The sequence below is a fragment of the Trichogramma pretiosum genome, unplaced genomic scaffold, assembly GCF_000599845.2.
Source record: "Trichogramma pretiosum strain Unisexual culture from Peru unplaced genomic scaffold, Tpre_2.0 scaffold11, whole genome shotgun sequence".
NCBI classification, from domain to species: domain Eukaryota; kingdom Metazoa; phylum Arthropoda; class Insecta; order Hymenoptera; family Trichogrammatidae; genus Trichogramma; species Trichogramma pretiosum.
In genome coordinates, this window is record NW_019641702.1 from 1,460,418 (window position 1) to 1,476,089 (window position 15,672).

General features: G+C 39.4%; 3 protein-coding genes across 10 annotated transcripts in view; 1 reads left to right on the forward strand and 2 right to left on the reverse strand.

Annotated features, from left to right (window-relative positions):
• Position 1: 1 nt before the first annotated feature.
• LOC106653914 (A-agglutinin anchorage subunit-like) lies at positions 2-9,404 on the reverse strand. Of its 2 annotated transcripts, none has more exons than XM_014373573.2 (3): positions 8,026-9,404; positions 6,861-7,198; positions 2-1,101 (listed from the first exon to the last, which is right to left on the reverse strand). In XM_014373573.2, the coding sequence occupies exons 1-3, from the start codon at positions 8,544-8,546 to the stop codon at positions 827-829; spliced, it is 1,134 nt and encodes a 377-aa protein (XP_014229059.1). In that variant the 5' UTR covers positions 8,547-9,404; the 3' UTR covers positions 2-826. The 2 variants fall into 2 exon arrangements, with proteins under 2 accessions (XP_014229059.1, XP_014229060.1); XM_014373574.2 differs by lacking the exons at positions 6,861-7,198; positions 8,026-9,404 and adding exons at positions 1,289-1,729; positions 2,512-3,088 and having other exon boundaries at positions 10-1,101.
• Positions 9,405-12,026: 2,622 nt separating this feature from the next.
• On the forward strand, positions 12,027-14,123 carry LOC106653875 (transmembrane protein 192). Its single transcript, XM_014373481.2, has 4 exons — positions 12,027-12,432; positions 12,794-12,931; positions 12,999-13,395; positions 13,477-14,123. The coding sequence occupies exons 1-4, from the start codon at positions 12,394-12,396 to the stop codon at positions 13,716-13,718; spliced, it is 816 nt and encodes a 271-aa protein (XP_014228967.1). The 5' UTR covers positions 12,027-12,393; the 3' UTR covers positions 13,719-14,123.
• LOC106653873 (calponin homology domain-containing protein DDB_G0272472-like) overlaps positions 14,116-15,672 on the reverse strand; it is a 31,156-nt gene continuing 29,599 nt past the window's right edge. For all 7 annotated transcript variants that reach the window (XM_023462655.1, XM_023462653.1, XM_023462650.1 and 4 more), the window contains one exon: positions 14,116-15,424. In XM_023462655.1, the coding sequence (XP_023318423.1) occupies positions 14,807-15,424 (618 nt within the window). In that variant the 3' untranslated portion in view covers positions 14,116-14,806. The remainder of the gene's footprint in view (positions 15,425-15,672) is intronic.

Here is a 15,672-nt window from a genome sequence, read left to right on the forward strand (position 1 = left end):
ATTTTGGTATTAAAGGTTTTGAAATATTTATTTTACATCCAGACTTCTTACAAGATCAAACGTATAAATATCACTTTTTTATTCTAGATACATATTTTTCTTTATAGATTAAATGAATAATAAATTAATATTACAATACATCTATAAAAGCAGACACATCTATACAGCTTAATGTTTCACTTTTTCTCGTAACTTGATGGTTATATCATGCTATATTGATAATTAATAACTGGACTAACAGTAGCAGTTTAGAACTAATATGAAAGTGCTAATTCGGAGGCTGTAGTGTATACAAAGACAATTATATTTTGCGACAATTGTATTGGAAAATTGCCTTAATACATAAACACATTTTGCGCTTACGCTACAAACTCCGAAAATGCACTCTGTGGTAATAGGCCTATTTACACAAAGTAACTCATTTGTGTTAGTAAAATTCAATATAATATCTAGTATCTATAACTTTTGGCGAGTGTGATAATAATACATTATTGATAATTCTAATAGGAAGCCTTGAATTTACAAGCAATAGATGATCGTCACCAGAGATTAACAAAATATTCGAGCTAAAAGTACAGAATTAAAATTGAAAAGTTTATCACAAAGAATTGATAGAAGTTTATCGTATTACATTGAATATATTTGCATTCGCAAAGAATCTCAATCCCCATCCTGTCGCGTATAATTACAAACTGAGCGCGCGCGTATCGAATTAGCACGACAACGTCAATTTCATCGAACATTCATTCAATTCCATCAGCGATCGGATATGCGCTCTCCGCAAAATAATTCAGAGCCGTACAGTTGATTCATTTATCCGCGCGGCTCAGTCGTCGAGAAGGTCTTCGGCGGCGGGTAGCATCGTCGCGTCGCGATAATCCTCGTTGATGCCGCCGATGATCGGCGGATCCGTCGCCTTCGGATAATAGATGTCGTCCTGCTGCGAGTGCGAGCTCGGCAGCGTCGTCAAAATCTTCAGAAGACTCTTGGAGCCCTGATGCTGTTGCTGCTGCCTGGCTCGTTCGGAGCCTTCGTTGAACTTGTTGGACGTCGTCGCGGGTAGCGGCGAGTCCGAAGAGCCCGTCCGTTCGTACATCGTTTCTGAAAAGCCCAAGACTGTATGAATCGGAGCGTCACGCATTGAAAAATTGGATATAAGATTATCAGTGTGTGTGTGTGTTTGTGTGTAGGTGCGCGAGAAGGACACGAATACCGATGTAACAATCGTAGAAATAGACCACCGGTAAAAAGGTCGAGAGAGAAAGAGAGAGAATAAAGTGAATTTTACCAAAGACACTGGGGACCTCGTCGTCGTCGCTGATATCCTCGTTGATGGCCAGCACGAGCGGCGTGACTTCGTTGCAGGGCGCCTGGCCGAGCTTGCCGGCGGCCGCCGTGAGATTGAGCTGCTTGAGCTGCTTGAAGTGCGGATCCGACGGGTCCCAGATGTACATGTAATAGAGCGACAGGACGATCGCGGCCATGCTCACGCATATGATGTAGGCGACGACCGTGAGTACCCGCACGAGCTTCTGCTTGTGCTTGGGCTCGTAGAGCCGGTCCTTGCTCTCCTCGCCGGCGAACTTGACCTCGTTGGGCGCCTTGGCGTCGGCGTGCCTCGTGCCCAGCGTACGGCTGATGCTCGCCATCACGTTCTGGGCGCTCATCTTACGGGGTATCTGCATCATGAGGCGCTCCAGTGCGACAAACTGTAACGCTCGATCGACGGCTGGACGGTGCGGCCCAACAATTCCGATTGCGGATTATTATTCATGCTTCGAAAATTATATCGCGAGTCGTCGATTGAGAGTTTGATCGGAAAAAAACCGCGGATATGCGAGCGATCGATTTGGGATTTTATATCGAGCCCGAGACGTAGAGCTGCCCGCGGAGCGATTGCAAACGACCGACTGCCTCTCGTGTCAAGAAACATTTTTGGACTCTCGCACGCAGTTCCGTGAAATAGATTCGAACCAAAAATACATTTTTCAATGATTCGTTTCTATCGTGCGTTTTGATACGGATGAACCAACAATAAGCAGCAGCGCGTCCTATTCATTCAGTAGTGAAAAAAAGATGCTTTTATATGTTTGCCAATTTTCAAACATTCTTGATAGTTCAATTTTGATTAAAGAACATCGTCAATATCGAGTTAAATTTTAATTTACGTTGTTCGCGAGGTAGAGTACGCGTTCACTCGAGAGCGATATGCAATCTTTTCATGACCTTTGTACGAAAAAGGCATTTAATTAAGCAAATGACTCCAATTCTTGCACGCGATTCTTGAAAAGCCCTACTTTTTAAGTATTCAGATGTTCTCAATATAAAGCTCAACTTAATGAAGTAGATGTACTGTAGAAAATAATTTACCGCTTTGTCGCTCGTCGATTTTTCTTGTGAATCGTTATTATTGTAAAAATGCAAAAAATTTCATCGCATATTGACAACGCTCATCACGCTGAATTATCCGATCAAACCCAAAAACTCACAACAGAATAGAAAATATCTTACCCGCTTAAGCAGCGGCGCTCGGTCGATCAGACAAAAAATTGACTCAACACACACGAAATTATATCGTGAGCGACGCAAAGCTGCTCTCTCTTTGCGTTAAATCCTCGAAAATTCGAGGATTAACTGAAGAATCTGCACCGATCAGCTAATTAGCTTCGACTCGCCTTGCTAACGTTTTCCATTGTGCATGCGTACACACAAATATATCGCTATACGTGTATACATATATTGGCAAGAGTTGCTTTGATGACTTTGAAACTTATCGACTACTGAGCTTCTTCCGATAATACCAAGGTGCTATCAAGGTACACTCGCCAAACATTTTTGTGCATGAAACTGTAGATTGATTTTTATCTATACAACGAAGATCTACGAGAGTTACACCTGGTCCGAAAACACGTCTGTATTCGTCACTCGATGCTGTCTGAAAAAAAAGAGGCTACTTCGTCGGTCGTATCAACACATGCTCACACACAATACCCGACGCAGGACTCGTGCATTTCGTTCCTGCTAATTTTTTGTCAATCATTAGCACCACATTAAAGTCGTTCTTGCAGCACACGTAAAAGCTCGTGGACTGCTGTTGCTGCTGCGAAGCGACATGAAAGATCGGCGCAACGTTTGGCGCGCAGCTTTCAACGGCGCAAGTCCAGTATCGAGCTTTGCAATACACATGCATTACACTCTTGATCCAAGGATCGATCGAAGAAAAGCTCTGGAGGTAAGATGGCGTTTCGCGGCTACTGCAGGTATGCATCATTTCTAATTACCAACATGAGCTTTGCAAGTTCGACGCTGCTATACTAGATGGCGCGTTAAGTTTTGCAAGTTCAGCGAGCAAGTTCAAATTAATTTGTCTATCAAATCGATTGATTAATTTATTCTTTTTAGTTGAATTGACTCGTTTCACGATCACAAAAACAATAAGAAGAATTTAATTATTTTCACGTTTTTTCAACTAAATACTATTTTGAAAGTTAATAAAAATTTGGATGAAAAATCAATGAAAGTTGAATAAATTAATTGATTCCATTGTAAGTAGAAAAACGTATTGAAATATTAGCTTCAGTACTTTATTTGAACTAGCCTTCAAAATATTTTAGATACTTGCAAAAATAAAAAATTGTATTCGATCAAAAAAGAAACGAAGTAAGAGATCTTTTATTTTGACTATAGCTCGCTAGTTTAAAACACGAACACGAATTGAATTGCGTCAAAAAATGTTTACTTTTATAATCTCAACTTTACGAAACGGTCACAACGATATGAGCTTTTTTAGCCCGAGAATCGCGAATTAATAAATAAAACGGCAAGAGATTATTGAGAATTCGTGCATCATACGTATAGACCGGCGAGATACATTCAACGAAGTAGGTGCGTGTAGTTTCGCGCGCGGCGTCGACACGGCGGTGTTATCGGCCGCTGCCTAGCTGGGAACCTTGACATACACAGGGGAAACTAGCGTATACGCGATCCGCGAGCAGTGTAGCGCAGCTGTGGCATATGGAGCGCTTAAAAATATACGCCTACATCCTATACAGTTTGATCGATCGGCGCGCATTAGGACACCTGCACTCGACCTGTACGCGCGTGTGTGAGTGCAATTGTACATGTGCAGCGCAAGTAGTATACGTGTGACGTTCGGTCTCTCGCAAGCACATCAACGTGCCGTGCGCGGCTGAACCGTGTGCGGCGGAAGCTCGCGTTAAAGACGCGTGACCCACGCGCTACTACTCCTCTGTTTGGAATTTCGACCTGCTCCCGATTATGTGCCCCGCGCGCCTATGTACCGTCACTGTATATCATGTACGCGGCTAGTGTGTACTGTCCCTCCGGCTGATCGCCGATCTGATTTGACCGTTTAAGACGCGCGCGTATACATGTAATATTAGTGCCGATCCATGGCTCGACGATCCGCACTTATGCCTCTGTCCCATGCACTTTGTTTCTGACCACACAAAGATCAATGTCGTCGCGTGTGGCTGATGTTCGACCGAGACTTTACTCCACCGTCGTTTAAGCTCAAATTCTGCGTATTATCATATAAATCTGTATGAGAATCGTCGTTGATTCGAGAGTCGATATAATCCCGTGTATCGTTTTCGCTACATCATCGTCCGGATCGGCTTCCGAATATATTGTGCTTGCGCGCGTGAGTAAGCTTGATCGTTCGATCCATAACTTTGATTTTACTTTCGGAAAATTTGAATTCTCGCCCCCTCATGAAAATAACCGTTGCCCGTAATCCGATTTGCTCCGAATCGATTTGAGTTCAATTTAAAAATTCATGCTCGAAACATCCATTTATTCGGCGAATGAAACAATTTTTTCGTTTAGCGCTATTGTTTAAAAAATAATTTAATCGGCGAAGCTTCAAAGCCTTTTCATTACAGTTGATGCGTTATTATGCACGACGAGCGACAACGGCTGCACCTCTTATAATAAATAATCTATTTTTTTTCTTTCTCTCTCTTTACGTGTACCTTGTTTGACATCAAACTAACGCATGCACGCACGCGTATTATATGCATAAAAACTACTACTGGTTCTCTAATGAGTTTTAAAACAAATTTTAATCTCGAAAAATGAAATGAGCTTGAAAGGCCAAAGTTAAATTGGCGAAATAAATCTCTTTCATTGCATGTAAAAAATGTCAATTGATAAACAAATTTTTTATTATATTCTATAAAATCATTGAACGTCAAAATCTCGCTCGATTTTAAATAAAAATAAATTGTTCTCGATCGTTACATAAAATTGCACTCCTTTTTTACAAACGCAAAATCCTTTTACAGATTGATTGCGATTTTTTAATACCAAAAACTGACAAATACTAAAAGAGTTGATCATCTGAATGCTTCGTTTATCGGCTTATCGTCCGACAAAATACTTTATACTCATTCAATAAATCGGCGACTTCAAACGAGCCTAGATAAGTCAAAAGTTGAATCGCGAACGGGCGCGAGCGTGCTCGCGGGGGAGTTCATTTATAATACGAACTGCGTGAAAGCTCGACAGCGCTCTAAACTAATGCAACACTTCGGTACACACACGCACACCCACACCCACACATACATGGTTAGAATGTCAGATATATTATCTGCGACGTATACCTATCCGTGTACAGGCGCACACAAGAGCAAAGAAGCCCCAAAGCGACCCTGTCCCGTTTATTACGCGATCTTTCTCTTTCTCTAGTTCGTAACCGCTCTCTACATATATACAAGCTATATATACAGCGCGCCGATAATATACGCTCGTATACGTCCAAGATCCTGTTTCAGTGCCATTTCTAAGGTTTTTTTTCTATCTTTTAAACGGCCACGATTTTTATTTTTAGCCCGCGCGAATTTTCTTCGGCCATTATAGCCGCCGAGGTGGCTAATCTTCGAGCGTGAGGTCAATTTTTCCTCGTCGAGTTTTCTTTTCATCATCAACGCGAGCTTTTTTTAATCTTGGGTAAACTGATGGATTTACCTTAATCCCTTTTCATGTACTCGCTCTCAATCCTTTATACTTTCATTTCTCGGTCGTTGTTATCGCGCGTGGATTAATGGTACAACTGGATTTATTTGTAAAGCAGGCGATACTTGATTATAATAATAAACGAGTTCTTCTCGCGCGCTTGTTCTTGTGAATGTATGCGTCCGTGTGCCTATCTTCGTGTGTGCGTGTGTGTACTCGCCTCTACGTGTAAGTCTGCGAGTGTGATCGTACTCGCCGGGGCGTGAAAGCACACGATAATTCATCTTGTTTGCCTATCTACTTTAGAAGACCAATAAATATCATTTTATAGCACACATAATAGAAAGATGACTGGTGACTAATGACGAAAAGCTCGGAAATTTTGAGCTTGCGTCTATATCAAAATGAAATTTATGCTTCCATGCAATCGTTTTAAACTTCTGATGTAAAAACGTTACGACAAACTGGATTCACTCAATATAGCACACAATCAAATGATATTATTTAAAAATAATTAAAATTTTGTGCTTGACAAAATTGTTGTACTTATAAATGTAAGTAATCGCTGTTTTGCCAGGAAAAGCTCAACGTTACGCATAGTTATGAATTTCTACATTTATGGAGTCACATCAATTTAGTGTTTGAAATTTCAATCCACTTTTTTTTCTTTTCTCTCTTTCTCCCTGTTTTCCCTCTTTGTATTTCTATTCGACTCTATTTCCGTGCAAGAATCATAAGCAACCGTCGTAATTGACCATTTCATAAATATGTCTCGATGGTAAACGAGCGTATAAAATATCGTAATAAGAAACCTCACTCGATCGTATATTCGGCGTGTGTGCTTGTGGATGTATTTGTGAGGTAAGCTGTTATTTCCTACGTACCTTGTGTACTGTAAAAAAGCGTCGGGTTCGGAGTACTGATCGAGCCTCCTTGTCTTCGCTTAATGCTATCCGATTGTATCGGCACTTCGAGATGCTTCAGAGCGAAGGGCGTCTGATGGGGCTTTTTGGCCGTCAGCCTCGTCTTTTTGATCGAACGAGTCGTCATCGACGCCGGAAACGTGACCGTTTCCCTCGTGGTGGGACTCGTCGTCGTCGTCGTAGTCATCGTCGTCGACGGCGTCGTGATCGTCGTGGTTTCGGCTGTCGTGAAGCTCTCTTCCTCGCTCGCAACGATTACTCCGTTGTGTTTGGTAACCGTTGCCGATTGCGACGAGTCGCTACAAAATATTCGTCTCGATTACAATGAAAAACTTCGAAACGAGTGCACGTGTGCCACAAAGGCGCCAATTATACATCGGGAAAGTTTTTTTTTTCACTGGCGGCACTACTACTCCCATTGGTCAAGGCCAGAAATAATTTATCAATCAATGGATGTTCCAATTGATAAGGAGAAATATTAATCTCGCGCCGAGCCGTGTGTCAAAGAATATATAGGAATGCGGTCAAAGTTCACGCGCTAACATGCAGCAGTAATGAGTCTATACTCAAACTTATGCAGATCTATTACACGTGCGCGCGCGTGTGTGAGTGCGTGCAGAGGTGTGCTTCCATATACGCTATATAATACACTAGCAAGGCACCACATACTACGAGTGCCAGTCAGACATGAATTTATCGACTACTTTTGTACGTACACATAGCATGGGGCATTTTTTTTTTTGCCTCGCTCGAAAATATAATCACAAGATCGCGTTAGCAATCATGCTTAATCTTGCGATCGGGTGTACAAAATTTGATCTTTATTAATGTTATTTTTTGAAATTTGTCAAGTCATTACCAGTTTGACGAATAATACGATAATAATAGAAAAAAAAACTGTCAGAGAGATTTATTTTTACGTTGAATTAGTGCTGTGAATGCCAAACAAGAAAGCCTGTGATTTCGCTCGTACATGCACATACCAGCTGCATACGTGTAAAAGCCTTTTTGTTTCGGTTTGAGAGCTATGACCGCATTTTGTTCAAACTTGCAAGGTCAACGAAGTAAATAGACTGTAATAGCAGTAGGTCTACGTTGGTTTTTTTTTGCTTTCTCTTTTTCTTACCTTGACAAACCCGATTCTCCCGGGGTATCCATTATCGTGGACGTTGCCTCGCTCGTCGACTTCGTCCTGTCGAAATTAGCGCTCAGTATGGCGTTGAAATTCTTGAGAATCTCGCGCCTCGTCTTGGACGAGGAGTTCTCCTGTCTGCTGTGTCGCTCGCCGTAAAACACGTCCAGCGGCTGCACATCGGCCAGAGTCATGGCGTGGACAGGATCGGCCACCGGCAGTTTGATCGAGAGCGGCGCCGACGACGAGGGCCGCTGATGATCGAGCTCTTGGCGCAGATACTCGATGGCGCCCTCGAGCCTCTCGTGATGCTCGGCCTGAGCTTGCGCGTGCATCAGTCGTGTATTCGGCGGGTGCCACAGGAAGACGTAGTAGATGCTCAGGACGATGCCGACGAACGACACGGACACCATGTAAGCCGTCACGGTTATCAACCGGATGATTTTCTTCGGCTCCCGATCCTCGTACAGAGCGTCTTGTTTGGCTTTGTCGGCCGGATTCTCGTTGCCGCTCATCGTGGATTATAATTCGCACGCGCGCGTGTCCGCAGAGGCTATTCGAGCATAGAATTCGAGCGACTCATGCGCGTCACCCGGGCGATTAACTTTTTTGATCGCTTTTTATCTCGCGCGTTCGTAACGCAGAGCACGACTCGAGTTCGGGAGAGACTTGCAACTGCGCTTTAATGAAAAATATCCTGTTTATGAGATAGTAAATTAGCTATATATTCTAAAAATAACGCCACGTTAATAGTCGGTTATGTTGTTTAATAGAGAGAACAATTTGGTAGGTAGTAGCACAACACTCGACTGGCTCGCGCGCGCACAGCAATCACATCTTTCTTGGCAATTTCTTTTTATACCTCCATTTTATTACTTACTGATGTGCGTCGAGACAAGAAGGAAGAAAAGTTTCTTGGAACGCGATCTCGAATTTTTTTAGCTTTATATACCGATCACAGGGTGCACTGGGTGGGCGCACGATGGAGCGAACTCCGTGGAGCTCCGTCGAGCTTCTCCCTATGCAAAAGTAGACAGACGAAAAGAAAAAAAACAAAAAAACAACAGCAGATGAATCTAGCGGGTGATCGCGGTCGGACAAAATAAAGCGAGCTCTCGAGCCAGGCGATCGCAACGAGGCACTTGTACGACTTGGTCTTTTCCTCGCGATCTCTCTTTCTTTCCGACCAGTTTTGTTCGGCTTATACTCGCGCTATGCGCGCAGCAAAAGCACAAGTCGAGTCTGCCGTCGCCGCTGCAGCTTGCGAGCTTAAAGGCACATGTGAGACTAGTAGTGAACTGCTACTTGACTTGCTTCTTTCGCCTATGTGCGATGTGAGCTTGTGTACGTATACGTATAGCGATCGTCTGCTGCCGCTGGGCAGTAGCAAAGCTTCTACCTCTACTGCCACTACTACTACTACTACTACTAATATTGCTAGTTCAACCACTACAACTAACACAGGCCGCTGTTGGCTGTTCAGATTTTGTATAGCGTGTAAGAATAGTCGGTGTAACGTTGCAAGCTCGCTTAGGAGCTCTCTCGATTTTTGCGCTCTGGCATTCAACTTACAACGATCCCACGTGTGTACCGTCAAAGCTTCGGAGCTGCTGCTGCGCAGACGCGCGAGATATGTATACGTATTCGCTCTACGCGTCTCTCTCTGCTCTGTAATTTTATTATTTTTTTTTCTTACACTGACTCACTGGCGATATATAATATGTGTACACACCCGATATATGTTCGTAGGGTATAACATATCCGAGGCGCGAGCGTATATAAACATTCGCCGCGAACGTCGACTTTTTCGCCGACGTATAAGGAGGGATGCGAGAGAGAGAGAGACGAGCGGAGAGAGAGAAGAAAAAAAATGATCGAGCGCGCGCTTACTCCGCGTCTCTGTTTACTTTGCGAGTTACCCGTTTCATGGTATTTTTTTCCTCCACTCGTGTTATGTACTCTGAAGGCTTTTCAGTAGGGACTCGGCGGACGAAGATAATGAAAAAGAAGTCTTATGGTAGACACACTGATTGCTTGATATTGCCTTGGGGTTGTTTTGCGATACTTTTTTATGAAATTAAATTATACTTTTATGGAAGGTAAAAAGTCTCCTTTTTGGGGACGGTGAAACAATTGTTAAAAAGCACAAAACAAAACTTGACAATGGCTCTACGTCCTACTTGCTTCGTTATTTTCCTTTTCGATTTAATCGCGAGGTGAAAATCACGTAGCCTAATGGTTGTACTCGTTATAAATTGATCTGAACATCGAAGACGATCCAGTTTGTTATGAAATGTGTTTTCAAGATAAATTACCAGCTTAAATGATGGACATGTTTTTGAGTCGCGGTGATTATGTCAATGCTAAAAACGGTCGAAACGATCGATACCGCTTTACGAATCGCTGTATCTCATTTCAACAACAACGTAATCGAAGTTCTTTGAATGTACAGGAAAGATATTACTTCATTAAAATATATTCCTTCGGTATTAAATAAAATTTTTTTGTTACACTTGAAATGTTGACGAATAAAGGAGATATTATGATATTAATTAAAGTTCTTCAAATATAATGATGGAGTTGATAATTAAATCACTTGCACCACTTGGGAGTTATAAAAGGGTGTAAGCCGATCAGTATTCAATCACTATATTTTTTGATTTAAACAAATACTTGGAGAGTGAATTTAGAGACAAAGGTTTTTGTCAGTAGCTTACGTTCTTATAATTTTAAAAGAAACAGTGCGTATCTGTATTTAAAATAATTAAATTTCGTAAATAAATCAATAACTAATTCAAGGATAAAATCAGTCTATTAAATATACTTTCTAATTATCAAGTACGGGTAAAAAAATATATTCTTGAATTTAAAAAGCCCAACATAAATTTTCAAATGTTATGACTATCTAATTTATTAAAATACTTTGAAATGAGGTCTTCGGCCTTTATCATATTTTAATTCATATCACCTGATAATCAATCATCAGGTTTATTCAAAAATCAATTTTTTAAAAAGTTATGTCAATTGTTTAGGGTCAGAAATGAAAAATGATCGCAATATATAGTACCATAGTTCACATACCTGAAATTGATTTTTTTGTGATGCCTAATTTTAATATCATAGATTCACAGTTTCAACACAAATATGCGCGTGTACGCGCCCATTCAACAATTAAAAAATTAAAAAATCCAATTTTCAAATGAAAAAAAAATCACTGTGAGAAGCTTATTAACATCTGCTCGCTTGTACTGTCTGAATAACACTGATGTAAACTTGTCAGTAATATTGAGCCAACCAGCGATATTAAAAAGGGATATTGAAATATAATCGCTGTATATGCTCGCCAATACAATACTTTTATCGGTTCCGAGAAATTCGTAGCTTCGAAGTCCCCTTCGATTCGAGCAAGTGTAGAGCTCTTTTAAAACTGAACCATTGCACATATAATTCCTTATTTTCAATGAATGCTTTGAATCTGATTTTCTGCGATATTATTGGATAGATATTTCGTATTAAAATTTTCAATTTGGGAAAATTGGTACGATGAAAAAAATGTAGTTAAATCAATAAAATATAATTTGTTAAAAAATGTTCATTTGAATGAACAAATTTATGTTTGAATTTAATGATTTCATCGTTCAGGTAAATAAATAATTGATTGAGACTAATCAAATTATTATTTTCTCAGAAAATGTCTTTTTCATCTATGCCTTAATAGGTTTATTTTTTTATTTTTTTGAAATACATCAACTACCGTAATAAATAGAATGTCAGTTTTTTACATAATAAAAATTTGCAATAATTATTCGTCTCAATCGTTTCGAAAAATATTCAAAATAATTAATCAAATTGCATTTGTTGCAGTTTTATCAACTGGGCTTAGTCTTAGTTTTAACTATATCCACGAGGCAGCGCTGATCGTGGATTCAATGATGACAGCTTACTATTGCTTTTCTCCTCTCTATGTATGCTCTGTTTTCTCGTGTAGATGACGCAAAAAATTCGTCTTGTTGTGCATTACGGATTACGGAGATTGTCAGAATCAAAACACAACACAAAAAGCACACAGACTTCTTCGTACTGCTAGCAGACATCATCGCATAATTGCAGTTATGCGTCATATATTGCATCTAGGCTTGAGTCGATCATGAAGAAGTGTTCCAAACGTGCATTTTAATACGATTGACAGTTTCTTGGTGTAGTTTTTTCATTTAGCATAAGAAGATGTGAGATCGAAAAGCTATGAATAAGATTGTAAATAATTAAGATTATTCATTTAAGCAACTGGGAATAGGTTGATTTTCTCTCTGGCTACTGTTCTTGTCGATATCAGAACCATATTTTTTGCCTATTAGTGAGGTAATGGTCAGTCTCACCCGACCGTTGCACTCATCTGGAAGTGTGAGTGTATTGTTTACTTTTTTCTTTGTTTAGAATTATGATTTATGATCCATTAGTTATTTTGGTTTTTTTCTTATAAAATATTCTATGCTATTTATTGCTAATTCATCATTAATCAAGGGCCAAGAGCATTCGAAATGTTATTCTGTAACCTATTTAAATTGAACATTTATAAATGTATCATTTAAACAACTTTACTTTCAAACTTTCAATAATAAATGTACTGCAGAAATAAAGATTGCAGACTTTTTCTTTAATCTACAGATTTTCTTGGAGCTAGCGATGACTAATGCATTAGCTGATAATTCTTCATTATAGTATAAATTATAAGTAACTTTAAAATACGTTTAAACTTATTTAGTTTCAAGGTGCCGTATTTTTTGATAACTCTAACATGGATGATGATGACTGCCTTGTCCCTGTTGGGGATCCTCGAGAACATGATCATTTTGAAAAGTTAGATACTGTACCAATGGTATCCGTCCCTCTTATTGCAGGAGTAAGTAATAATCTTTTGTGCAGCATAAATATTTTAGAAAACTTACGTTTTACCATTATTTTTTTAGGTTGCCTTAGAAATCACTGGTATAATATTTATATCAATATGGCCTGAAGAAGAAAACAAATGTGATACTTATTTCATTTTACTGTATCTTCATTGTGCATTCTGGTTGCTAATTATGATTGTAGACTATTTTGTGAAAGAAAAACATCATCATCTTAGAATAAGCGGATATTTGGATTTTTATCAATCAACGTATCAGCATATAAGAACACCATTCTTTATATCATCTTTGTGGAATGCAGTATATCTATTACTATCAGTTATTTTACACCATGCTCATAAAAATAACTATGAAGATTACTGCAGGAGGTCTGAATGGTTTACTCCTTTGAATTATATTTTACTTCTTACTACTTTTGAACTAATGATAATAGTTCCAGTTTATATTAACTATATCAGTGAGTATTTTTAAGAGCTTTTTAAAACAATGTATCAAAATGACTTGAAAAAATGATTGATTTTACCATTAAAATTTGCAGAAAGAGTTAGAAGGTTTAATAGGACTAAACCACCTCCTGATGTCACTCGTGAAGAATGGCTTACATCATTTACCCAAGAATCTTTTGCTGGTGAAGTTGGTTTTGAGCAAAAAGGACTAAATACCGCTGAATTACTTGAAAAACAAGCTGATTTAATAAGATATCTAAGAGACCATAATGTTAAATTAAGTATAAGAATGATGCTTTTGGCTTCACAAGTAAGAAATATTCAGAACGCATAAGTTTATTTTTGTAAATTATAAATTTTTGTTATTTGAATCATGACAAGCAATTGAATTTATAAAGTGGCATATTGATACATGCTGCATGGTCCAATATCTTTTTAAAATGGAATACAGCATCGTAGAGTCATTTAATTTGTATCTTTTGTCAATAAATTGGACGAATGTACATATATAGAAAAAGATAGAGTTTTATATAACATTTTATAAGCAAAAGCATGTTTATAATATCAAGATCAAGATAATTATTTTCGTGATATGATAAAAAAGATCTTCCAAATAAGAGTTTAATACTAATAAGCGAATAATGATGTCACCACAGATTTTTAAACCATATTTATTAAGTAATTTATAATTGTTTGAATTTTCGACTCGTTAAATAAAAAATAAACACAAATTCTATAATATCATTCAGTTTATTGTCCTAAAGGTAAAAGAAAATATTATATCTTAATGTTAACAAAATATTTCATTTCTCCAAACAGATAATATAATACCACAATTATTCAATGTGAATGATAAATACTAGAAAAATTTCTCTAAAGATATATAATTTTCGTTGTTACTGCATAACATTCAGTGTATAATCCATAAAATAGATTTCCTTCAGCAAAGGCAATTCGTATTTAGGCCAAAAGTTTTTGGTCCACTTGTATAATATTTAAAATTGTATATCATTATAATGTACAGTAATCGCTAGAAAAAGTTGGCGCTATCGTTTGATGAACCGAGTGCACGGCAAGCTTGGGAGTGCGTACAAATAAAAGATATATGAGATAGTGGATGAGTAAAAATCGTACATATTGTAATCGTTATTACAACGGAGATGATGTGTTGAGAATATACAACGGGGGTGAATAAAGCTTTCTAAATAAATACAATTACAAGATTACAAGATCATGAGTTACATGCTATATAAATATATAAACTTTCCAAAGCACGTAAACGATTTGTTGCAAAAATTTCATGTGTACAGCGGTATATAATTACATAATAAATACAAAAAACAATATTTACTATTAACGAGATTAATCTTATAACGAGATGAGATTTATATTAATCGAGATTTTAACGGTCGTGTCTGGTTGTTACTCCTCATCCGTCGTCTCGTGCACCGACTTGGCTTCCTCGTCTTCGGACGCTTGCTCGTGCTCCGATTCGACCTGCTCCTCCTCGTCTTGGATCTCTTGCACTAAGGGCGCGTCGGTCTCCTCGTCGTCCACGATCTCGCATATCGTCACGGTGTGATCGTCGTCGTCGTCCTCGTCCTCGCTCCTCTCCTCCTCGTGCTGTTCCGCATCGGCTTTGGCTTCCGTGACTTCGGGCGCTTCCTCGTTGACGTCCGAATGCGCCAGATCGGCCTCCTCTCCGTCGTCCTTGGCGCTCGCGTTGTCCGCCTCGTCGAACTGTTGAGACTCGACCTCGCCGTCGGTGGTGATTTCCTCGTGGGCCGGAGCTTCGGCTATGGCCTCTTCGGGCTCGCTGTCGTACTGGGACCAGTCGAAACCTTGAGCGCCTCCGGCCGAGTCGTGGCTCTCGTGGACTTTGGGTGCGTCGGCGACGTCGCTGACTAATTCCGCGGCTTGTGGTTCCGAAGCTTGTTCCGATTCCGGTTCAGCTGTCGCTGCACCAGCGTCGATTTCGATTTCTTCGACTTGCTCTTGCTTCTGTTCTTCTTCTTCTTCTTGGGGCACATTCTCTTCGATCTGTAATTGTACGAACACGTTTTTGTAGCGTTGGGGATGTTACGTGGGCTTTGGCTTTGGAAAGTTTCGCAGAAAGGATAACAAGCTCTAAAGTGTTGTGTTATAATCATTCATTCGTAGATTTCGGCCTAAAAAAGTTTTTAGAAAAAATTCTGCAATCAAAAAGCGTTAATATAAGCGTATTAATACATTTTTCCATTTTATTTTCAAATTTGGATCGATGGAGTCGCACAGTAAAGCGGTGAAGG

Coding starts and splice junctions, on each gene's coding strand:
- LOC106653914 (XM_014373573.2), bottom strand. CDS start 8,546: ATGAGCGGCAACGAGAATCCGGCCGACAAAGCCAAACAAGACGCTCTG. Junction 7,199..8,025: donor GGAGAATCGGGTTTGTCAAG/GTAAGAAAAAGA, acceptor AATATTTTGTAG/CGACTCGTCGCAATCGGCAA. Junction 1,102..6,860: donor GCTTTTTTACAGTACACAAG/GTACGTAGGAAA, acceptor TGGGCTTTTCAG/AAACGATGTACGAACGGACG.
- LOC106653875 (XM_014373481.2), top strand. CDS start 12,394: ATGGTCAGTCTCACCCGACCGTTGCACTCATCTGGAAGT. Junction 12,433..12,793: donor CGTTGCACTCATCTGGAAGT/GTGAGTGTATTG, acceptor AAACTTATTTAG/TTTCAAGGTGCCGTATTTTT. Junction 13,396..13,476: donor AGTTTATATTAACTATATCA/GTGAGTATTTTT, acceptor TAAAATTTGCAG/AAAGAGTTAGAAGGTTTAAT.